Source organism: Pangasianodon hypophthalmus, chromosome 12, assembly GCF_027358585.1.
Source record: "Pangasianodon hypophthalmus isolate fPanHyp1 chromosome 12, fPanHyp1.pri, whole genome shotgun sequence".
In the NCBI taxonomy this organism is placed as follows: domain Eukaryota; kingdom Metazoa; phylum Chordata; class Actinopteri; order Siluriformes; family Pangasiidae; genus Pangasianodon; species Pangasianodon hypophthalmus.
This window is the reverse complement of record NC_069721.1, coordinates 6408482-6434042: the sequence shown is the minus strand read 5'-3', so window position 1 is coordinate 6434042 and position 25561 is coordinate 6408482. Positions and strand designations below refer to the sequence as shown.

At 39.1% G+C, this 25561-nt stretch overlaps 1 protein-coding gene across 3 annotated transcripts in view; it reads left to right on the top strand.

Annotated features, from left to right (window-relative positions):
• Window positions 1-210: 210 nt before the first annotated feature.
• Window positions 211-25561, top strand: part of LOC113527434 (poly [ADP-ribose] polymerase tankyrase-2-like) — a 40891-nt gene continuing 15540 nt past the window's right edge. The window contains exons 1-18 of one of the 3 annotated variants that reach the window (XM_053238618.1): window positions 211-857; window positions 3229-3453; window positions 4598-4693; window positions 4935-4971; window positions 5104-5179; window positions 6998-7092; window positions 7196-7262; window positions 9470-9656; window positions 10650-10771; window positions 12130-12221; window positions 12833-12911; window positions 13018-13189; window positions 14516-14592; window positions 14907-15052; window positions 15150-15315; window positions 16804-17023; window positions 17332-17441; window positions 19975-20163. In XM_053238618.1, the coding sequence (XP_053094593.1) occupies window positions 671-857; window positions 3229-3453; window positions 4598-4693; window positions 4935-4971; window positions 5104-5179; window positions 6998-7092; window positions 7196-7262; window positions 9470-9656; window positions 10650-10771; window positions 12130-12221; window positions 12833-12911; window positions 13018-13189; window positions 14516-14592; window positions 14907-15052; window positions 15150-15315; window positions 16804-17023; window positions 17332-17441; window positions 19975-20163 (2343 nt within the window). In that variant the 5' untranslated portion in view covers window positions 211-670. Of the gene's footprint in view, window positions 858-3228; window positions 3454-4597; window positions 4694-4934; window positions 4972-5103; window positions 5180-6997; window positions 7093-7195; window positions 7263-9469; window positions 9657-10649; window positions 10772-12129; window positions 12222-12832; window positions 12912-13017; window positions 13190-14512; window positions 14593-14906; window positions 15053-15149; window positions 15316-16803; window positions 17024-17331; window positions 17442-19974; window positions 20164-25561 lie in introns of all 3 variants that reach the window. The other 2 variants (XM_026915245.3, XM_053238619.1) reach the window with 2 other exon arrangements.

Here is a 25561-nt window from a genome sequence, read left to right as displayed (position 1 = left end):
CAACACGTTCCACTAGAATGGTGAGTCAGTGCTAGGAATACTTACGTTAAAATGACATCATATAAAATGTTTAAATGTTACAGTAGTCCTTTATAAATGTAGAATTTAAAAAATTGTAGGGTGGTCGAGGCTTGGGGTGGCGGAAATTCATGTCCATTTGGGAGAATTTGGGAAGCCCTGATACAGTGTGTGTGTGTGTGTGGTGTATAATTTCATTGCTGGAGTATGTTTATGTTGTGGTAGATGAGGTACAGTATCTGTAGGTGGCAGTAGCAGTAGCAGCAGTAGCTTCAGCTTCATGTCAGGCGTGTTTGGTGTGTTTGTGTGGGAGGAAGAGAAGAGCAGGAACACTGGATGAGAGGAGCACCAGGGCAATTTGGTTTCAAATCTCTTCAGTCACTCATGCACTGAATTGTCATTAATGACAGCTCGGGAGCGTGTTTTGCTTAGCAGGAGTGCTGGAGTAGCGCTAGCGTCTCTGAGCCGTGTGTAGCCGCGCACTGCATAACGACGAATGGACACTAGCTTTAGCATTTAGCTCAATAATGAGCGAGCTGAAGCGGAGGTAGCTGCTTAGCGTCTGGAGGAGAAAGCGGACCTTCTTCAGGCTCCGGCTCCGGCTCGGGCTCAGTGCTCGGTGTTTCCCGTGTTGACTCGCGGTGGTTAGAGGATGTCGCTGCGGCGCTGCTCGGCTCGCTCCGGCTCCACGGCGGTGCTGGAGCCGACTGCGGGCAGGGAGCTGTTCGAGGCCTGCCGAAGCGGAGAGCTGGAGCGGGTCAAGAAGCTGCTCAACGCCGAGAATGTGAACAGCAGAGACACCGCGGGCCGCAAGTCCACCCCGCTGCACTTCGCCGCCGGTCAGTGCCAAAACAACATACTAACATTAGCATTATCACAGAGCTGTGTGTGTTAGCAGCATATACTGTACACCTTCACACAGCGACACATCACATACAGTGAAAAAACCGACATTTAACAACTACAGGCACTCAGTATGTTTAATATGTTTAATATGTTTCTCTCTCTCTCTCTCTCTCTCTCTCTCTCTCTGTCTGATTGAGTTGAGTGATCATGTAAGTGGTATGTACCCTAATTTATACCCCACCGCTGTTCAATTCTTGAATCTGATTGGTCAGAAGGTGTTGATTCATTTTCTATAATAGCAGCTCGGAAAGTAGTTCCGGCTGTGAGCCAAATCACGGGTTTATATTAATGCGCTCGTTCTTCTAATACAGGGTGTCCCAAAAGTCTCCATATATAGGGGACTATGGGACACTCTAATACGCTTAATGTGGAAAAACTCTTAATGTGGCTTAATGTACTAAAACAGCGACCAGGGAAAAACATCCTTCGCTCACATTTCTCATCTCTCACATTAATCCAAGTGGAAAGACAATATTTTCACGTTAAGCGTTTTCTCTCCCATAGAATGCCACATTAAGCATTTTTCACGTTAAGCGTTTTTAGAATGTCCCGAGACTATGTTTACCAGCATCACGTTGGTTGAGCTTCGTCAGTGGATGTTCATGGATGTCCACTTCTCAGTTGGGCCACAACACTTCCAGTCTTTTTGAATCTGTTAGTAAGTTTGGCAGCAGTGTTGTGTGTGATGTGCTTGCCATGTTTCCTGTTAAAGTCCATCGCAACCTTGCGACAGCTTCCCGATCCAGCCATGAGAATAATTTCAATACGTTCTTCTTTTGACAAAGGCATTCTTAAAGGCTATCTGAAAAAAACTTCATAATATAAACTGAGTATGAAAAATTTTGGAAGACATTTTGCTAAAAAGTGTTAATTTCTCCTCTGACTTTTGGGACACTCTGTATATTATCATTTATATAGTAAAAAATTAATTCATGGGGCTCCTGAGTGGCACGACAGAAAATCATTGGCCCTGTCATTGGGAGATCACGAGTTCCAGTCCTGACGATGCTACAGCCATCTATAGCTCACGAAAATGGAAGGGTATAATGAAATGAAATGGTATATTCTCTCTCCCCTGTCAATCACAGCGACACTAGGCAATCTTGGGAGTCTGTGAGATAGATGCATGCAGAAGGGGACGGATAGCGCTTTCCTCCGAGTGTGTTACACCACCCTGTGATGCAGCATGAGCAGCAGTTCGAATACGATGAGGATAGTACATACGCAATCTAAAGCTAGTAATAAATGGATTTAAACATGCTGTTAATTAATAAGGAAACCAATTAACTGCTGATGTGATGAATTTTTCCATAAGTAAATTTTTATTTTACATTTATGGAAAGAGTCTCCAGGGTCAGTGCTTTGAAAAATCCGTACATTTTCCACCACACATTCAGAGTAAAATTTTGGTCTTAAGTGTGTCAGAATTCTAAGAATGACATCATTTTAGTGTTAATCCTAGATTTAAAAATAAATGTGATTCATAAAGGTTCATAAGTGTTAAGACTAGGATTCAGCTCCTAAATTATTTACAAGTGCTGGAGAGGTATCCTAAACTAGTTAGGTTAGGAATAACAAGATGGCAGCAGAGAGGCGGAGACCACGCACTTTCCAACAAAGAAAGAAAGTGGAAAATTGTGCAAAATTGCGTAAAATAAATGCATGCAGTTATTCGTCATATTCTTGCACATAATGCAAAGCAAATTTTAAAAAATAAATTTAAATATTAAATATTAAAAGCTCACTGTTGGCTGATTCAGAGGTTGAGGGTGGCCGTTTTGGGTTGACATCACTGTAGTCCTTAGTTCACAACACTTGAATGCCACGTCAGTCAGCACTTAAAGAATCAGTCTTAGACTTTGCGGAAAGTCGCTTTTAGCTTCTTTATAAAAAAAATTTTAAAAAGAAGAAGCTCCTACTCTTACACAAGTCCTGCTTTTTACTACAGATTTTTTTTACACTTAAGTCAAAGCTTAAGACTATTCTTAAGAAGTTTTACACATACGGCCCCTGGTTTCTGTCTAACATGACAAGCTCCTTTTTGTCTTGTATATGCAGTTCTTCCTTTTCGGCATTCTTTAGATTTTTTTAATAAGACAACGTTGAGAAATTGCCATCCGGCGTATGTTTGTGCCCCTTTGCATGGTAGTTTTCAGTAATTATATAACTTACTGCAGCGTATTTGAAAGAACTACAAAGCACTTTGTTATTACAGGAGATTAGAGCTGTTATTAGAAAAGATGGAACCAGTTTGCTCTCAGTAAACATGTGTATGCTGTGCCTCATGTGCTGCTCTCATGTTAGGATTTGGCCGTAGAGATGTAGTGAGCTACCTGCTGCAATATGGAGCTAATGTTCATGCCCGGGATGATGGTGGCCTCATCTCACTCCACAACGCCTGCTCGTTTGGCCATGCTGAGGTGGTCAACCTGCTACTGCAGCACGGAGCAGACCCTAACTCCAGAGACAACTGGAACTACACCCCTCTCCACGAGGCGGCTATCAAGGGCAAGATCGACGTCTGCATCGGTAAAACGTTACTCTGTGACCTATCATGTTTAAGACCTGATTCCTCAGGAAAGAAATACTAGAAATAGTAAAAAAAGATTTAAAAAAAGGAGGGAAGTGTTTTTGATATGCATCATTTAAGGCTACAGGATGTAAGATTTTAAAAATTCGCCAACAGCGTGGACTATCATCTATCGTTCAGTAGCTTCCAACCAAATAATAGAACAAATAAACGACTTTATTATTCAGCGAGGAAAAAAAAAAAAAACCCTAAAACTCCATCATGTCTTAATTCATTTTCCTCTTATACTGTCGTAGCACCTGTCATCTGTCACTCCAGTTTGCTTTGTTTACATCGTTTGTTCACTCCTGTTTGTTTTTACTCTCACATCCTCTCTCTGTCTCTCTCTCTCCCCTCATTTGCTGCTGGCTCTTGTCTGCCACCATGCAGTCAGACTTCTTTTGTGCTTAATGTTGAGGTGTGATAATGTTTAATGTGTCTAAGCTGGCGTATGAAGAATTTGTACAAATTTCCTGCCAATTCTGACCAGACACAGCACTGAATGTGAATTACTAATATTATACATTATCAATAATAATAGTATTATTACAGTATTTTGTCTCTTGACTCAATAATTTTTTTTTTTAAATTTCTGTTAAAAAAAAAAAAAAAAGTTATAGGCTGGCTTTTAATCTCCATTATGAAATAATAGCAATGCTACTTAATCATTTTACTTAATCTAATGATTTACAATTTAAAATTTAAAACTATGCATTTGGAGGAAAAGGATTTTATTTAATTTACTTAAAACTAAACACTCTCTACGGTCCTAAATGCTTGTGTCTGGGTTGGTAATCATAAGTGTACGTCATTTGTGTCATTACACTTCAAACTCATTTATGGTGCTTAATTGGCTGCAAAGGATCTCTGTTCTCTTTATTTTTTCTTTAATCAGAGTTGAAAATTGACCATCATCGGTTGTGAAACTGTCACACATGTTCACGTAAATACAGCTTTGGCTATTTTAGCCTTTTTTTGGGAACGAACTGCTCCTTTGAAGGTGTTTTGCATGTAAGCGGATGAAACTTTATACTCACGCACAGTGTTTCCTGCTTGCCTGTGGTCTGAGGCAGGGTTTCTGATGTCCTCGTTGTGTTATGACAGTTCTGCTGCAGCACGGAGCTGAGCCGAGCATCCGAAACACCGACGGCAGGACGGCCCTGGACCTAGCCGAGGCCTCCACTAAGGCAGTCCTGACCGGTGAGTAGATCTTCCCTTTTCCACACACTCCTCAGCTTGCACTGTGTATCATACAGAGATGTGCTAATTTTATATCTTTCGGCAGAAGGAAGCGTTTTTCACGTGCATCACGTATTACTGTTTGTGAAATGGCAGTGTTTTTGGTGTTGTTACTTAGGCAACACTTTCCTAAGTCATAAGACTTAAAACATTTTCTCATTCTCACTTTACACAAACTAAGCCATTGCCTTTTTCCACCCAGGAGAGTACAGAAAAGACGAACTTCTGGAGAGTGCAAGGTACCGTGGCCTCGGCTTGAAAGCTTCCTACAAGCTTTTAGTGATCAATAATCTTGAATGCTGAGAACACTAATTACTGTCCTTCCTGACTGTAATGTATTTGACCGGAGTTTTATGGTGTTTCCTCTGCAGGAGTGGAAACGAGGAGAAGCTGATGAGTCTGCTCACTCCTCTGAACGTAAACTGTCACGCCAGTGATGGAAGAAGGGTATTTCAAAGCCGTGTACATGACTAACAAGGATTAACTGTTCATTTCAGGTTTTGCAATAACCCCGTGCATAACCCTGTGTAGACGGCAACGGTTCATTTTCTACACGATTGTGTTACACAGAGTCACGAATCCAGCAACACGGACACAGAACTACAGTAGACATTTGAATTGAGATTTTCTTAAACCTATGCAAATTAGGTATGATGTGGTAAAGTATCAAAATCAGACAGTTGCCCAATTCTCTGTCCGTAATTAAAAAATGGAAGGAAAAAAAAATGGACGAAAAGAAATGTTTTTTTTTTTTTTTTTTTTTTTTATAATATAAACAGACTTAACCCAATGAACCAGCTCCAAGGCCTGGGAGTTTTTTTTATATTTTAAAAATATTCTAGCAGTTCCTCTAATCCAAATAACTGCATCATTATACGTTAGTTCGTGTTATACCATAGTGCTGTCGAATTCTCCAATCTGATTGGTCAGAACGCATTGATTAATTTTTTTCTAACAGCAGCTCTCACTGTAATGCCGGCTGCAATTCACATCACAGGTTTATATTAACACGCTCGTTATAATGCGTTATTATCTCATTCACAGGGACTTGTGTGAACGCTCGCATCATCTAAGACTTATAATAAACATTATTCCAAACATTATTCAAAGATATAATCACTGATATGGTGAAGATTTTGTAAGGAGATGATTATGTAACATTTGTGGAAGGAGTGGGCAGTGTCATAGGTTACGCTGCTCACGTTTTCTGCCATGGGAGAGTCTTCAGGATAGAAGCGTTGTGATTTCTCAGTAACATTATAAACTAAATTTTTTTGTTTTATAAAAAGAGAGGCTGTTGAGGTTACGACTGTTTTAAAGCATAAATGATAACAGGAACTAGCTTATTTCATTGACATTCCATAAATATCGTAAGTATAAACAGATAGAAAGTATGTCATTCTTTAATTATTAAAAATGAATCAGTGGAAATTTCTGGTGTTGTTAGAGGAGTGAAACACTTTGGGATGTTCTGTTATTGGAAAGTAATCAATGTTGGGATGGTAACAGTAAATCCGCGTCACGTCAGGTCACATGATACCACCCTGATTGATTATTTGCCTGTAACAGCACACCCTGTCATGTTTTATTCCTTATATCTCCTCATTAAAATGTCACATTGTAAGTGTACACTGTTACATACTGAAACTGAAATGTACAACAGTTCTATAAACAAGAAATGAATATCGAGTAAGTGACATTTCAGACACTATATGGCCAAATGTTCTGTTTATTTTTCATCGCTAGTGGAAATAGATCCTGAAGAAGCTAAATTTGCTTTATAGTACGTCGGATAGCTGGCTAGCTAGCTCACTTTGATTTGTACGTTGCTGTTAAAGGTGCTTCTGGTAAAATTGGCCTCCATTTTTCCTTTTCATCTTCATCCTACGAGCTTTCATATTTTAAGTCTAAAGTTATATTCTTTAAAATTATCGTTTGCCGTGTCCACTGATGATGTCACCAACACTACTGTAGTAACGGTTTCGAAGTAGGAAGTGGAATTTTACCTGGTAAACACAGACGAACAGAATATTTGGTGTCCCAGTGCAGTTATAGAAAATATAAACACTCTTGGAACGCTGCTCGACCAATCAAATTAGTGGACCGGGACTAACTGTTGTATAATATATGGTTATCAAACTATACATTTTTCCTACCATTCTGTGTTAAAGTATAACTATATTAACATTCAGAATAAAGCAATAAGACTTTTCAATGGCTATTTTTATTTTTTTGTTAATTGTATTGTTTGTGGGTTCTTTGCAGTCGACCCCCCTGCATCTGGCCGCAGGCTACAATCGAGTGAAGACAGTACAGCTGTTGCTGCAGCACGGCGCTGACGTCCACGCTAAAGACAAAGGGTACAGCGATGTGTCTCTTAGAGCCAGTGCAATAATCTAGAGCTTCTCTTCAAATTGACTGTATAGAGCAGTGTTTTATTTGTTCCTGTTGTATTTTTTCCAGCGATCTGGTGCCTCTCCATAACGCCTGCTCATACGGCCATTATGAGGTGACTGAACTGCTCGTGAAGGTACAGCTTTCACTTGGAACAAAACGTATCAGAGGTCACGTGCAAAAGAAATCGTAGTGAGGTTCATAAGCCTGAGTTATTTCATCACGTATCAAAAATTAATGCCCTTTTGTCAGTTTTGCTCAAGCCAGATGAAATATTCTTAACTAATATAAGACGTTCTGTTCACATACATATTAAAGATCTTTGAATAGTGATGCACTGAAATGAAAAATTCTTGGCTGAAACTAAAATTTAGGATTTTTTTGGTTTTTTTGTTTCGTTTTTTTGAATGTGAACTGCACATTGTGGTAGACAGATTTTTTAAAAAAAGCATCTACTAAACATAATGTAACAAGAGTCAACGAATTCCATTATTTTTGTTCTATTTTCTGCTGTCGTTTGGCGCACTAGCAGAAACATTTCTTTTTACTTCATCTTGTTCTCTGGTGATGTATCAAACCTGTAGTGAAGTCCGTGAACTTGAGCAAGTAACGAAGAGACAGGCAGTGGTTCATTTTCTACGGAATTGCGTTACACAGAGCCATGAGTCAGACCAACAAGCGACATTTGAATTCAGATTTTCTTAATCGAATGGAAATTGGGTATGACGTGGCCAAGGTGACAAATCCAAACGATCCTTTGTCTTTTGTCTCTCAAAACTTCCACTCTCACAATTTCCAACTTCCTAAATGTGTTTAGTCTTTATTCAACTGCATTTGGTGCTTAAAAATGGAAGAAAAGAAAACTAGAAGAAAACAGATGTCTTGATGTTTTTCCCCTAACTACAATCTAAAACACACAGAGTGTCCAAAAAGTGTCCCCATAACTAGGGGACTCTGTTTGCCAGCACCACGTCGGTTGAGCTTCTTCAGTGGATGTTCATGTTCACTTCTCGGTTAGTCCGCAACACTTCCAGTCTTTTTGAATTTGTTAATAATTTTGGCAACAGTGTTGTGTGTGATGTGCTTCCATCACAACCTTGCGACAGCTTCCTGATCCAGCCATGAGAATGATTTCAATACGTTCTTCTTTTGTCAAAGGCATTCTTAAAGGTTATCTGAAAAAATATTTAATATAAACTAAGTACGAAAAAAAAATGTTGGAAGACATTCTGCTAAAAAGCGTTGATTTCCCCTCTGTATGGAGACTTATGGGACACCCTGTATAATCAAACTTAACCCAATGAACCAGCTCCAAGAGTATTTTCAGGTTTAAAATGCCTGTTTTTGAAAATATTCTAGCAATTTCCCTAAACCAAATAACTGATCATTTGCTCAACTTCATCATTGTTGTTTCATGTAATACCATAGTGCCTGTTGAATTCTCAAATCTAATTGGTCAGAATGTGTTGATTAATTTTCTATAACAGCAGCTTTGAAAAAATCTGAAAATTTGAGATATCTAAAAAAAAAAAAAAAAAAATCTACTAAATATTATTTAACAAGGCTCAGTGAATACCATGGTTTTTTTTTTTAGCTATACTTTATGCCAGCATTTGTGATTTATTTCATTCATGGCTTGGTGTAATTTAACATAATTTTTTTGTACTTCATCTTTTCATGTTTTCAAGTGATGTATGAAACCCGTAGTGAACTCCTTGAAATAAATTTTTGCCTTTTTTCTCTGTCCAGTATGATCCAGTTAGGGATGCACCAACATGTCCAATCAATTGTTATCCTGAAATACTTATACAGTTCACATAATGTCAGTGGCTCTCAAACGTTTTGTAGCCAGGGACCTGTTTAATTGTTTAAAATAAATTTCACAGACCACATCAGTATGGATTTATTTCATGCACATTATTAAAATAATATTTTAAACTTGCTATACCTGAATTTTCCACTGAGAAAAACATCAGCGCTGAGTTCACTTTGGTGCTTGGACCCCTACATTAAATATCCCTTAAATATGGGTTGTGGTTTTCACCAGTCTAACGACTTTTAAAAAAAATCACGGACCCCACGGCTGTGCTTCACAGACCCCACTTTGAAAACCACTGCATTATGCTGCTCCAGAATAGAAAATATACGAATTATATATTTAAATATGTATTTCTGCATTCCTCTGATAAACTTCCAAAGACTAAATCACTGCTTTTAAGAAGACTAGGTTAGAAAAATATTACAATTTTATGCACTGCAGTGTTATCATCGTGTATCGTTCATTGTCTTTTATATGAAGTTCCTAATAGTACACTCATTTTCTCTCGTGTGTTCTACTTTCAGCATGGTGCCTGCGTTAACGCAACAGACCTGTGGCAGTTCACGCCGCTGCACGAGGCGGCCTCCAAGAACCGCGTGGAGGTGTGTTCCCTCCTGCTGAGCCACGGAGCCGACCCCACCTTCCTCAACTGCCACAACAAGAGCGCCATCGACCTGGCGCCCACCGCCCTCCTCAAAGATCGCTTGGCCTGTAAGAGCTAAACGTTGTGCCAGAAACACCATCATTGTGGCGGTTTGGCTGCAGATTTGTGCTAGTGACTAATTTGTAACAGAATCACTAATGACATCATGCCGACTGACGGCTGTAGTATTGAATAATTAACTCCTCACCTGAGGAGCTTCACTGTTTCTGCCACAACAAGAGCACAGTTGGATTAGTTGAAGCAACGATAGATGATCTGGTAATAAATATAATATCACAATATTAAAATAAAGTTTTAATAATGTTTTAGACCTGCCAGTCATACCTACAATACGTGCATTTATCACGCCAGCAAAACTCACCTCATCGTCCAGAGATCGTGAGTTTGAATCCCGATGATGCAACAGCCATGTGTGGCCAGGAGCCCAGGAGAGCAAACTTGGCCGTGCTCTCAGCGAGGGATGGATGGCTTACTCTCTGTCTCATATCAATCACAGAAACACTAGCCAATCATGGACATCTGTGAGCTTGCGCATGCAGAAGTGGACGGATAGCGCTTTCCTCTGAGTGTGTTACGCCGCCACCTGATATTGCATGAGCAGTAGTTCACAAAGATGCAATCGGCTGGCTTTACATGGAAGGAAGCACGTGATAGCCTTCGCCCTCCCCTTGTTGGTAGCTGTTGTGTGATGGGCAGAACTGCATGGGGGGTGGGACTTGGCCACGACTAAAATTACAGAGAAAATCAGGGGAAAAATCTCCCCAAAAAAAGATTATAAAGATCAATTGCCTTGACTTGTTCAGCTTTTCAAAACGATTGATGTGAATTAAAAAAACTTAATACATTTTTGGTATCTGGTCCTTAGAAAAGTTTTTCTTCATGACATGATTGTGTTTTATACAAATAGATTGAATAATTTCATTTTGGTTATTAGATATTTGATTATTAGATATCATCACCTAAAGCTCGAGAAATGAGTATGTAAGAAATGAACTGGTTCGGATGGAAATGGGCTCTAACTGTGTTGATGTTTCCTCCAGATGAGTTCAGAGGTTACGCTCTACTTCAGGCAGCGCGTGAGGCCGATCTCTTCCGCCTTAAAAAACACCTCTCGCTGGAGACCATCAACTTCAAACATCCCCAAACCCATGAGACAGCTCTGGTACGGTACTCTAAAAAAAAATTCTTTCATGGGTGCCATTACGGTAGCTGGTTTTTTTTTTTTGGTAGCTGTATATCAATATTTATTCATCCTCTTGAACTTTTGTAGTGTTAGAGTTTGGAACTGAAATGGGCTTAATTGGGATTATTCACTATATGGTCAAAAGTTGTGGACGCCTGACCATCACAGCTGTATGTGCTTGTTGATCATCTCATTCCAGATTTAATCCCCACTTTGCTGTTATAATAACCTCTACTCTTCTGGAAAAGCTTTTTACTAGATTATGGAGCGTGGCTGTGGGGATTTGTGCTCATTCAAGTTTCAAGTTTATTTGTCATGTGCACAAAATATCAGGGACAGTTGTGCATTTGTAAACAGTTGTAAATGCTTGTTGTGAGGCTTGGGTACTCTATAGCTGTGCAGTAGAAAAAATATACATAAGAAGGTAAGGTGGAAGGAGAAAGAGATTATTTACAAATACAATATATATATACAAAATATGCATAATGTATTAGGGAACTGGTATATATGTCTAGTAAGTATGTAGGTAAAGTGCAGATCCTAACTGTAAACACTGGAATATGTGCAGTCGCAGTATGTGTTCAAGAGTGCAAAAGGTAGTAAAATAAATAGTAGCCGTGTGCAATTGTAGTGTATAAACACTAGAGTGAGTACATCAGGGCATTAGTGACGTCGGGCTGATGTTTGGTGAGGAGGCCTGGTGTGCAGTAGGTGTTCCAGTTCATCCCAGAGGTGTTCAGTGGTGTTGAGGTCAGGGCTCTGAGTAGGTCACTCGAGTTCTTCCATTCCAACCATGTCGTCATGCTGGAACAGGTTTGGGCCCCAGATTTTGTTAGAGCTCACACCTGAATGACCAGCATCATGAACATCAAGGAGTTATCAAAACAAGTCTGGGACAAACTTCTGGGAAACATCCTGCAGAATCATTTAAAAAATGGAAAAATATGATTTAACCATCACTCTACCTAGAGGAGACCATCCACCAAAATTCAGTGACCAGGTAAAGAGGGAATTAGTCAGAAAAGCTACAAAGAGGCCAATGGTAATGCTCAACGTGATGCTACCACCACCATGTTTCACTGTGCTGACGGTGACATATAATCCCAATTAAGTCCATTCCAGTTCCAAATTGTAACACTGTACAATACAGAAAAGCTCAAATAGGGGTTATAATGCAAGCTCTCTATATCGACCTGGATATACTTGCCTGTCCGCAGTGACCATTTTGCACAGATGCAACGGTGTCCGTATTTATGTATGTCTGTTTCCCAGCCTCTTAGTAAAATTCTTAACCAAAAAGCTGCAATAATACTGACCTTCTCTATGATTTTTGGCAGCACTGCGCCTCTGCCTCACCTTATCCTAAGAGGAAGCAAGTGTGTGAGATTCTGCTGAGGAAGGGCGCCAATATAAACGACAAGACAAAAGAGTGAGTCAGACACCTTGTGTTACTGCTTGCAGCTTTACGGTGTGCTATCCACACTCATTGCCACAGAAGGATATTTTTAGACAGGCAGGTTAAGTAAATAGCAGCTCTGTTGAGTGATAATGTATTGTTGTTAATATTATTCATCTCGCCTCCTAAAACTAGAGTGCTTAAAGTTCAATTAGCATGTCATGTATTTTAAATAGCACCCAAATTGTTATAGTTTAGCAATATTTTGGTGCTTTTACATCCCTTAGGCAAGCCTTAAAAGCCTTTTTCTAATAGTATAAATAGTAAGGTACAGTATATTGCTGAAATATTATCATTTACATTATACATTTCAGCTTTATTGTAATTATAGAGATCAGCTTTTTTTTTGATAGCTCCTATGATAATGCAAATGTGATTTTCAGTGTTACGTTAGTACCAGTGTGTCTTCTCCTAAATACTGGAGTAACACACCTACTATAACAAACTATAACAGCCTTTCCTATTGGCTGTTTTTCAACTGCAGTCTGTTATGTAGCTGAGTGAAAAATTTCACTTCCTAAAATACCCATCTGCCTCGTTAACGCTTCTGGCGCCTTTTTTTTTTTTTTTTGGTCCTTTCGCAGCCTCCTGACGCCACTGCATCTCGCTGCTGAGAAGTCCCACAATGACATCATCGAACTGTTAGTGAAGCACGAAGCCAAAGTAAGCACAGTTATCAACTTTTCCCAGACACTTTGCCGTTGTTATTGAAAACAGATGCCAGAGCGAGAAAGCCGAGCTCGGAGTGTGCGTTGCTGTTTGCGTTCAGGTCAACGCGGTGGACAGTCAGGGGCAGACGCCGCTGCACAGGGCCGCTCAGTGTGGACATCTGCAGAGCTGCAGACTGCTAATGAGCGCTGGCTCGGACCCGCTCATCACCTCACTGCAGGGCTTCACACCCTCCCAGCTCTCCAAAGACACCATCCAGGACATACTGCAGGGTGAGCGAGCTGACTAGCAGCTTTATAATAAATAATGGATTAAGCAGGAGAATGTAGTAAAAGGACCCTCAGTAAACATTTTGATACTACTGATAGAACTATTGATACTCCTGTTGTGATTATGCCTGCTCGCCTCTGACAGTGGTGGCTCAATATTTAGAGTGAGATTTATTTCTTTTTTAAAAATAAAGTGCACTCTTTATTTTTAAAGCGCTCTGAGGAATACTAGCACATCATCTACAACTGACTAAAAATAATCTGCTTCCAAAATAACATTTAGCGAGAGTTCTCAGTAGCTCAACATCCATTTCACACACCATCTCTTGCTATAATTTTAGAAATTTTTAAAAATAATTTTTGCCCACAGCAATGCTAGTGTCTGTTACAGTAAGATGAGATGAGATGTACCATTATTGATCACCTGTGGGGGAAATTAGATAGAAGGAGTAACATCAAAGGAAAGAATTTCCATAAATACCTATACAAAAGGTGTAATATAAAATAAAAATAATAGAAACAAGAGAAACAATAAAATAGATCAGTGTGCATGTACACATGCTACAGTTCTATTAGTATATATACATATGCACTATGCTTGGTATGTGTATACATGTGCAATATCTGTGGAATGACAGTTTACTGTTGAGTGTGTGTGTTTGTGTTGCATTGTCGAGTCTGATGGCTGATGGAACGAAAGTGAACGTGCTCCTAAGCCACCTCAGCTCAGAATAGAGAGGATGAGAAGGATCGTCCATGATAGCTCACAGTTTCCCTCTCATCCTCTTCCCAATCGCTGCCTCCACACTGTCCAGTTCCATCCCTGTCACAGAGCTGGCCTGAATTATTATGTTAGAATAAGATCTCAGATCTCATGATCCTTCAATCTAAAGTTCTGTACCGTCATAAATATGCATGTTTACATGCTAACAAGAATTTTATAGCCACTTTGGATAAGTTATTGAAGTTCTAGATCTTCAAAAAAATCTGGGATGCCATTAAAAACAACGCAATACATAATATGTTCATACCATATGGTCAGTTCCTTTTACTTTTCCACCCCTGTGTCGGATAGTTGAGCTCAGAGATGTGCAAAAGCATGCAAATTGTATGCAGATGCACAGAATACAGTATATACAGAAAAACAACACGTGAAAAACAAGAACAGGACATCATTACATACAGCAAAAAAGTGAAAAAATGATAATATTAAGATTTTTACTTTTGTATTCTCTTCTTTTTCGGCGTATAAAATGCTGAACTTTTTGCAACTCTGAAGTGCTGGTATTGCTGTTTTGTGAGAACAGCTTGTCTTTTCTCCACTAGAAGGAGTGCTGGCAGGGAATTTGGACACAGAAAGGCAGCTGCTGGAGGCCTCCAAGTCAGGAGACCTGGAGACTGTAAAGGTAAACAGAGTGATTATTTACTCCACTGAACACACCCTTAATGATCAGCGACCTTCCTTAAACCGTCATCTTGTGTTCACTGCTTTTATAATAAAACAGCTGTAAGTTATGCACATCTCTCAGTTATACCTAATATAATAAATATCTAACAATCCAACCCTCCTCCTGATGGCAAGTGTGTGTCCATATGTGGAAGTGTATTTTCAATGTTCCACTTCGAGTAAATATTTAAGAACATTTTGAATGGAATGTGCATGCTCTGAAGCTTTGCAGCAGGAAATAATGTTATTTATTATTGCGTGTTGTTGTTGCAGAAGCTGTGCACACTACAGAATGTGAACTGCAGGGACGCAGAGGGACGTCAGTCCACACCGCTGCACTTTGCAGCTGGCTACAACCGCGTGGCCGTGGTGGAGTACCTGCTGCAGCACGGTGCTGACGTACACGCTAAAGATAAAGGGTGCAAACTCCTTTCCCGTCATTCCCGTTACGTGTATTTGTCATCTAAGAAGACCCTGATTTACAAGGGGTATGTTTTTGGTTTAATCTTGCTTTAGAGGCCTGGTTCCGTTACATAACGCATGCTCATATGGACACTACGAGGTGGCGGAGCTGCTGGTGATACATGGTGCTGTGATTAACGTGGCCGACCTGTGGAAGTTTACGCCGTTGCACGAGGCTGCCGCAAAGGGCAAGTACGAGATCTGCAAACTGCTGCTTCAGGTAAGAACTTATTTCTGCCCTTTTCTATAATTCAAATTTACAATCACGAATTAACCACAAAATCTATTGAAAAAAAAAGCTTAATATGGTTGCGGTTAATATTTTGCATAGTTATAAAGATGAATATTTTTGGTTTATTTTTTATTCAAATATTTCTTAAAATATAGGACTCATTTATCAAGTCAAATATGAAGGAATTTATTCGTAAATCATTCGCAGGAGTATTTACACAAGAAATGTTTATGAAAATCCAGTTACGTTGGAAAATGTTCATATCCTATGAGAGTTTGTATAATTTATGTAGAAGGAGAGTCACTAATGTGTGTAAATTGTGTGACTGGCATGATTCACTGCAAACTGATATATGTTTATAAGTTTAAGTAACTTATTTATCGCAGTTTCACACAGGAATTAAATGAATTTTGTGTGATTTTGTGAAACTCAGTCATTTCATATTAATGACCTGAAAGAAAGCAGTCCAAACACAAAGTCTTTAGTAGCTGATGAGCTACAGTGGCTGAGCTGCATTACTGGATTAACTAGCATACACTGTATTTAGGAGGCTCTCTTTTTACCATTTAGTCATCATTTTGTTGTTTTCAGCTCTTGGTCAGCTTTACCTTTTATGGAGTTTTATGGGTCACGTGTCACTAAATATAAATATGTCACTAAATATAAATCATTTTTGCTGTGAATGTGATTGGCCATTTACAGATGACTGGAATTTGTCAACAAAAGCTTGTGAGTACTTTTGTAAGTCTGGTGGGAATATTTAGTTCGGTTTGGCCTATGAAAACATTTATACACTACTTTAAAAAAAGTTGATAAATGAGACCCTGTGTTGTTATACTGGTGTTGAGTAACTTGAAGGGTATCCAATTATATTGATAGTTTCACACTCCAACTCCAACAAATATACAGTATATAAGTCTTAGGCACGTGCAAAGAAATGCTGTAGAGCAAAGATGCCTTCAGAAATAATGAAATTAAATGTTTCTACATTTAAAAAAAAATACTATAAAGAGCAGTAAGCAGTAATAAATGAAACAAAGTCAATATTTGGTGTGACGATCCTTCGCTTAAAAAAAAAAATAGTATTCTCAGGTACAGTGTGTGCAGTTTTATAAGGAAATGAGCTGTAAGTGTTACTGAGCATCTTGCAGAAGCAGCCACAGTTCTTCTGGAGACTTTGACTGTCACACTTGCTTCTTATTTCTGCAGCGAAACCCAGCAGCCTTCATTATGTTTTTTTTTGTCTGAAAAGTGTCTCTTATGTAATACGCTGCTTTCTTTACTGACATCCAAACATTTTTCTGTAACATTTAATATTGTACTGGAAAACTGTTTGGAAATCTAAAATGTTTTTGTACTGAATCAATAATGTAGAAGTCATAAAATATAAATCTATAACAAAATTTGTATTAAAAAAAAATAGGGTGCCTAAGACTTTTGTACAGTATTGTAATTCCACCCCGTCTGTGTCCCCAGCATGGTGCAGATCCAACCAAGAAGAATCGTGATGGGAACACGCCTCTGGACCTGGTGAAGGAGGGGGACACAGATATCCAGGACCTGCTGAGGGGAGACGCTGCGCTGCTGGATGCTGCCAAGAAAGGCTGTCTGACCCGGGTGAAAAAACTCTGCAGCCCAGGCAACGTCAACTGCAGGGACACACAGGGACGCCACTCCACACCGCTCCATCTGGCAGGTTAGCGCACATGACGGGGTTGCACACACACACACACACACCGACCCACCAGTATGTATGTATGTATGTGTATATGTATATATATATATACACACACACACACATTATATATATTATACATACATACATTATATATATATATATATATATATATATATATATATATATATATATATATATATATATATATATATATATATACACACACATACATACATTCATACATATACCATATAATAAATTACTATACAAGATCATTTTGTCACCACTCACTGCTGCTTGATTTATTTAGTTTTGTTGTTTTCCAGCTGGTTATAATAACCTGGAGGTGGCGGAGTATTTGCTGCAGCATGGCGCAGAGGTGAACTCACAGGACAAAGGAGGTCTCATTCCTTTACATAACGCTGCTTCCTATGGGGTGAGTCTCAAACACACTTTAAGACTGTGCCTTTTCTTTTTATCCCAGACCTGCCAACTTTTACACATTTTCTGCACAAACTGTTTGACAGTTGCACAGGTGTTTTGATCTCTCTGTTATTAAGTGTCCCCTTTCCCACATCTCACATTAGAAATAGTCTTTATTTACTCACTCGAAAGATGCAGTTCGATCACTTCCTGTCGAGTTAAACGGAAAGCACTTTCAGTTCATTAATGTGAAATAAAACCATGCATATATGCACACTAAAGTTTCTACCATAGACAAGTGATCTGTTTATGGACTATATCGAAATATTCTCCTGTACAGAAAATGTGCTCAAATTTGGATAAAGTGTCCAAGCACTCATCTACTACATTTACAGCTCACTTTAAGAATATATTGTTCATACTTTTATTCATAAAATGCAGTTCTGAAGGTTAAGATACTGTTTCTTCTGATCTTTCCTGTGCCCAAAAAACAACCATGCCACTGCCGTGATGCTGCATTATAATTTCAGGATATAATAATCATTGTATACATATATCTAAATATGCCTTATATAAGCACTTAGACAGATGATGAGGAACTTTTGCCTGAAACTTCCTGTTCATCTGGAATGTTTGTATCAGTAGATTATGAGTATCTGGTTTGTAGATTTAGTAAATGGTTTAGGTGCTATGAGCAGTGTGTCCTCCTGAAAGTTGAAATGAAACCTGCACTACTGCCTGCAGACTGATTATCAGTGAAACATGTCTGCTTGGTTAAAGCACGACCCTGATCTTCTAGAACAAATACAACCAGCTTTTAAACACAAAAGCCCAGCAGAGCTAATCGTACTAATGTGCTTGTCTCAGCCTGTTGTCTACTCAGAATCCAGGGCCACGGGTCTGTGTATGAGTACAGAGTACTTAGCAAGACCGAGGTTTCCTGAAAGCATTGTAGGTGTCTGATATTGTTAGGACACAGTGCTTGAGTGTAATTATTGATAAAGCAAAACATTATAAGGGAGGTAGTTTGGAACGCTGTTTCTGATTAGGACAGTCAGCGTTTTTGAATTTCCAATTTAGTCATGTACATCTAGAGAATCAAACACAGCCCATATCAGCTATAGACAATTATAGACAATATTTGATATAGACCAGTTCAAATAGAAGGTAAACAAAATGCTAGATTTTGTTGGGACAGGACAACATGAATAACGACATAGCCTCAAACAAAATTAAGTCAAGAGGCTATTGCACTTGAATTATGCTATAGGCTACTATCTAGTGAATTTTTAGAGTAATCCTATAATAGGCAGCTGGGAGTTGACAACTTTCAGTCATCCAGGATACGGTCTAGCAGCTCGTTTTGAGCGGTTTTAGACGTATCTTTGTTTAGCTGTGGTCAAAAAGCAGATGTGATTCTGACTGCATTAACCAGGTTTGAAACCTCAAAAACCACACAAAAGACCTGAAACTATTTGGCCATTGGAAAGAGGAGATGCATTTTTCTTCTTTTTATTAGCTTTTGTGTGGGAAACAAGGTCACCGTGGTGTGCACGCATTTCTAATTTCACTCCATAAACCCGTATTACCTCTTCCCTTTGCAATATGCTGTTTCTTACAATAGAAGTGGTCCTGTACATCACAGACACACTGTCTGCACTTACACTTTGTCGTTATTTGGCGGAAATTTAGTAGATTATTTGCTATAAAACAAGATCTTAGTGGCCACGGAAGATTTTTAAAGTAGCACTGGGGAAGCTGGCAACCATGTTATTAACTGTGCTGTCTGCTGCTCCTCTTCCACGAAATGAACAAGCATGGGGCAGCATGATTCCTGCCCCACTGGCCTCTTTTAGAGCTTGTTGCAGTTCTTGTTTTTGACCACTAGGTGCAATAATAACTCTGTGGAATTACATGGGGCAGTGAACATACTGCCCCACGATTGTGCAACGTATAGAAAGGCTAACAAACCAATGAAACACCAGCTTAAGTATGTCAAATAGCAAATTTTTTTTTAAAATGCTTTGCTATTCAGAAGAGTTTTTTTTTTTTTTTTTAACTTTCAGCTTAATTTAAAATGTATAGAGTTGCGAATGAGGACTTTATAAAGATTTCCTTTTGTTGAAAGGCTGATATACAGTATATCACCCCACTTGCCCCTATGGACGAGCCGCCACTGCTATTAGCATAAACACACAGACTCTATTTAACTATATAACAGTCTACTGTATATAACAGTCTATAACCGTAGCCTTGTAAAGTAAGACACATTCAAGGAAGATATTAACATTGAAATCTCTGAGTTACTAAGATTAGAAATAAAGAGGCTAGCGTGTGTGTGCAGCCAGATTTTGCGTTTGCTGTTATTGGGAGTGTTGTGAGTGATTTACGAAAGGTTTTCAGCAGTTTCAAAGGCTCATACTGGACTGAAAAAGTGTGCCTTTGTAGAGGGGAAATGTGTCTGATGTGTGGGGTGGGATCGCCAAATCAACAAACTACACCACGGGCAGGAAATCGGAGCAAGCCGTGTGTTTGGTGTTTCACAGCACGTGGACGTGGCTGCATTGCTCATCAAGTACAACGCATGCGTCAATGCCACTGATAAGTGGGCGTTCACTCCGCTGCATGAGGCTGCTCAGAAAGGGAGGACGCAGCTGTGCGCACTGCTGCTTGCACACGGTGCCGATCCTACACTGCGCAACCAGGAAGGCCAGTCGCCGCTGGACCTTGTGACGGTATCCCATTAGTCCCTCTGCTCGCTTTGCATCATCACACAGCCGAGGGGGTTCTTTTTTCTGACCTCTTCACACATTTTCCATCAGCTGTGCTGCTCATTTGTACCTCAAAGTGTGCTCAGAGTGTGCTGCTTAAAGGTGCAATAAGCATTTTTAAGTCACATGGTAAATCCAGCTGCAAAATAAAGAATAGGAAGAAGCTAGCTTTGTAGAAAAGGCATAGAATTGATTTTAAATGTACTTTATTATATGGGTCATTCCATGAAAACTGCAGCCATTCAAATGCATATAAGTCATTGGCAATAAAATGTAACATTGCAGTGAATACTGATACATACATAAGATACATACATACATAATTCCAATGTCATCATGTTCCTAACTACTGTGAAAACATAATGTCCTTCTAAATCCTCCCCATTAATTAGTGTCGGAAACTGTGACATTCGTAACCTTACATAATGAAGTAATTATTTTTGCTTTAATTCCTACCCTTTCCTGTATTAAAAGTCTTCATATTTTAGTACAGAGGCTACTAAATAGTTATCTACGGGAATGGTTGTTCAGGTCACAGCCCGTTTTGGGTGCGAGGTCTTTTAAAAGTCGTTGCGTTGGGCTACGTTCACACTGTTTTAATAAAAACCAGGTTTCTGTTAGTAACAACAATACATCTCTGTCAGTCAGTCAAGCACAATGTGTGGTGTTTATAAAACAGAGGAAAATTACCAGGACTTAAGATTAGAGATAAAATCAGTATTTTAAATTTTGCGCTCAAAACAGCCAGAGCTTTATTCCCAAGCTTCAAATTTCCCACCGGACCTCACATTCAGGCGTGGTGTGTATCACCCGAGCGTACTTACGGATCTCCTACGATAATTATTCAACATGGAGGATCGCAAGCGTTTTGACAATCTGTGATGTTCGCACCCAGGTAAGTTACACCATGTTACACTGGCAACGTTTCGTGAAATCACTCAATTAATATATATTGCAAATACATTATCATAAAAACTAAAATAACTGATATGGTTTTACCTTAAATTTCTAGTGATGCACTCTGTACCTAATAAAGTCTCGACTTCAGGGTTCTGAATCCTTCTTTCTGATTGGCCCGAAAATAGTTATCTTGAAATATTCAATATTCTAATAAAGAGTTATCTTGAAATATTCAAGTTAACAGATCTTGAGATTGGTCCAAATTGTTGATTATTTTCAAACTTATCAAATGTTTTCCTATTTTTTAAAAGAAAATTTTTATAGATGAATTCATGGTTATTTTCGTGTCCATGTTACATGCGCAAGGCAGTAAATGTGATGCGTCATAGCTCATGTTGGACTGGAGATGTTAGCTTTCGAACCATATGCCGTTATGTCTGATGGTAACGGCAGCGTAAGGGTGGGAGTGTTCTTCAACACAACAATTCCTTTTTTTTTTTTTGAATTTTACCCTCATGTCACAGCTTGGCTGCAGTTTTCATGCAGTGACCCATACACAACATGGAAAAAGAAAACTAGTGTTGGGCATATACTGATAAAATCGGTAATTTGGTAGAAATTTTTAAATACAGTTTCTATGGCAGTTGAACAACACTACAAGAGCAGGTAATGTAGGGAAATTTAAAAAGAAGGCAGCTTAAATGCCCAGCATGTAGATGGTTTTCAAACCCCTGGGTGTTTCCCAGTTGTTGGATGTGATTGGAGAATTGAAGCCAGGTTAGCTAGCAAACGCTATTGAGTCGAAAGGCCGGTGATGTGCTTGCATTTACCCATGTGTACTCCAGATGGAATTATCCACATGTAATTAATGCCCTGCATTAGTTTGATGCATTTGTTGTGTGCGTCCTCAGAAGTTAATGCTACACACCCTGTCTCAAATAACATACTTGTGTACTAGTCTAGTACATGATTTTTGTACATGCTAATCAAAGTCCATTTCCATATAAAACAACTAATTTGTGAATTAGGGCTGCAGCAAACAAGCAATCTATCTGTGTTTTGTTTTATTCCTTGTTCTGTCAGAAAAAATAAGGAATTTGACCATTAAAAAAACACAAGAAATAAGAAAGTACTGGATTTAAATGGATCTTTATCGCCACATCTTGATCGAAACTGGACTCAATCAGTAGACTAATCATCGCTAATCACTTGATATTGCATTATCATCAGTATTTAAAAAGGCTATACTTAACCAGCCTGTTTAAGCTATGAAGCTGTTACACGTATTTTACTACTGTACTAAAAAAAACATCGAGTTCCTTTAGCATGAAAGAGTTTGTATTAAGTAACGAATAAAACACACAGGTCGTACTGTTATAAGAAAGTGATCAACAACGGGGCGGTGTGATGTCACCCTCTGCAATTTGCCAACACTAACAGTTTTTTATTAAGTAAAGAACATGTCATACTTTGTATATATTTTAGCTTGTATAACATCCATGAACCAATCAACACTTATGACCTCTAACAGTTATAAACATGTTGTGTAGTTCATCACGTTTCTGAGAAACCTCGCTGATGTGGTGAGGCTTCCTGTTTTGTTTTGTGTTCCGGACTTTTTCCGCCAACTTCTTTCCACCAATTCCCACCCACTGTCTAACTCCCCAGATCACAGCACTGTTACCAACTGGGGAGGGTGGGGAAAACACTTGCTTCCTTCCTTCCACATGAAGCCAACCTCTGCGTCTTTTCAAACTGCTGCTCATGCTCGTGACAGGGCAGTGTGATACACTCAGAGGAAAATGCTGTCTACCCTCATTTGCATGCATGAGCTCATAAATGCACAGGATTGGCTAGTGTTGCTGTGATTGACAGGGGAGATGCCTCTCCCACCCAGAGAGTACAGCCAGTTTAGCTTCCTTGGCTCTCCACCATGCATTGCTGAGGCACTGTCAGGATTCATACCTGCAGTCTCTGGATGATAGGGCGAGGACTTTTCTGTTGTTCAAAAGCCCAGGAGATTCATTTAAAATTTATGGAAGGAGTGTCTAGGACAAAGGACTTCATGCTTTCTGGTTTCTTGGTAACTCAAAAGAGAAGGGGGGGGGGGAGATGGAACAACTATTTATAGCTGCTATAATGCGAGTGATTACAGGAACTAACTTGTCTTGACGTTTTACAACAATAAATGTAACTATAAACAGTTAAAAAGCATGATGTGTCCCTCAATAATAAATTTAAAATTGTAATTGCTGGCAAATTGCTGTGGAATAAGAGAAATAATGCACTTAAGGGACATGCTGTTATTGGAAAATAACCCACTTTGGGGTGAGAACAGTAACTGTTTAGCACTGGGCCACATCACCATCCTAGTCACTGATTATTTTCCTATAACGGCATGCCCCGTCATGTTGTATTCCTTACTCGATCAACACCTTCTGACCAATCAGATTCAAGAAATCAATAGTGCCATCTTTTCTGCGTTGGGTCTGGCATTTCCGGCTCGTTATTATCTAAGCAAGAAGCCTGCGTTTAATTTTTAGTTTTAATTGTTTATATTTGCGATAACTGGACTGAATTAAAGTAGTTATATATGGTGAAAAGAAACCACAGAAGCACACAGCTTCAGCTTCAGTAGTGTATTACATTCTACCCAGAAACAGGCGCCTATTGTCCTGAAATCCAGGGAGCCAGATTTCAGTGATTTTAATGATAAACAACTAAAAAACAAACAAAATACAGGAAAAGACCCAAAAACTGGAACAACAAAGGACTAGACCAAGCAGGACAAGGCAAAGAAATCCTAACATGAAAACGGAAATTGCTCGTGACGTGACAGCAACAGTGCAACCTCATGTAATGCTTCACAACCAAGGAGGGAAAAACACAGAACTTAAATAGTGTGACTAATTAGGGAAACATAAAACAGGTGTGCACAAACACAGGAAGTGAGGCAGACAACAAAAGAAGAAATTTAAAAAAATGAGTGCCCTCTGGTGGTCTGGGAAAGAATTGTCCATAGTGGACATGACACCTATGTGGTATTACATTATAACTTGTTTTCATTGTTGGTTAAGTAAACAATGCGTAGCATATAAAATCCCCAATAATGAATTGTCATAATGGACATAATCAAATGTGTCGACTAATTGTTGCAGCCCTAGATTCACGGAATATGAATCTTTGTACCTATCTTCTGGATCTTCTAAATTAGTCAATTAGTATAAGATCATAGTATGTTGTTTGAGACCCGAGCTTACAACTATGAGGTTCATGTTCATGATGATGTTGGCATCATCTTGCATCATGTCACGAGTGGATGAATGTGAAAGGATTGTGGTTAACATCACCAGATATTAAGAAGCATGCTCACTTTGCAGTGCAGGAGATATGTGCTGTGTGTAGCCATGTCCGTTTGTGAGTCTTGCCTCATTTTGTTGAATTTGCACCTGAATGTTACTTGTGATCTGCATCTGTGCTCACCACGTGTGATACACTTAACTGTTTTTCACTCATCTGCAGTTGAAATGTGGATGTCAGAGCTGCACTTGTGTGTTCTGTTGAAAACGTAAGTTCTGGTCAGGTCAAAATGATCCATAAAAGTGCAACAATACTGTGTGGAACAATAATAATTTCAACTTTTATATGCTTCAGATTCATTTTCAAAAACATACACAGTGTTTCCATTGTAGCTCATCAGCCAAGTTTCATGAAGATTACTTCGTTAATTTATGACACTAATGTAGCTAACAAGTACGGGAAGCTGATAGCTACTAGTACAGCAATGTGCAAACTGCAAGTCTCCATCGTCACACTCTCACACATTCACATGCTGGTGCTTAGGATCTCAGACAGACTTGCTTATGTGGGTTTCAACACTATGAAATACTGATATCTATAATAATGGATAAAATGAATGTCAAAACAGTTAAAATCATAAGTAGCAGCCATTTTGTATTGCTTCCATTCTCGGTACATACACACTTAAGAGGCATAGCTTTTGTACTTCCACACACAAGAGGCATAGCTTTCGCATTTCCATGCATAAGAGGTGTTGCTTTCGTATGTCCACACTTAAGAAGCGTAGCTTTCATACTTCTACACGTAAGAGGCGTAGTTTCTGTATTTCCGCACATAAGAGGTGTAGCTTTCGTATTTCCACCCATAAGAGGTGTAGCTTTCGTATTTCCACGCATAAGAGGCGTAGCTTTCATAATTTACACACATAAGAGTCGTAGCTTTCGTATTTCCATGCATAAGAAGCGTAGCTTTCGTATTTCCACGCATAAGAAGCGTAGCTTTCGTATTTCCACGCATAAGTGGCGTAGCTTTTGTATTTCCACACGTAAGAGGCATAGCTTTCGTATTTCCACACGTAAGAGGCGTCGCTTTCGTATTTCCACGCGTAAGAGGCGTAGGTTTCGTATTTCCATGCATAAGAGGCGTAGGTTACGTATTTCCA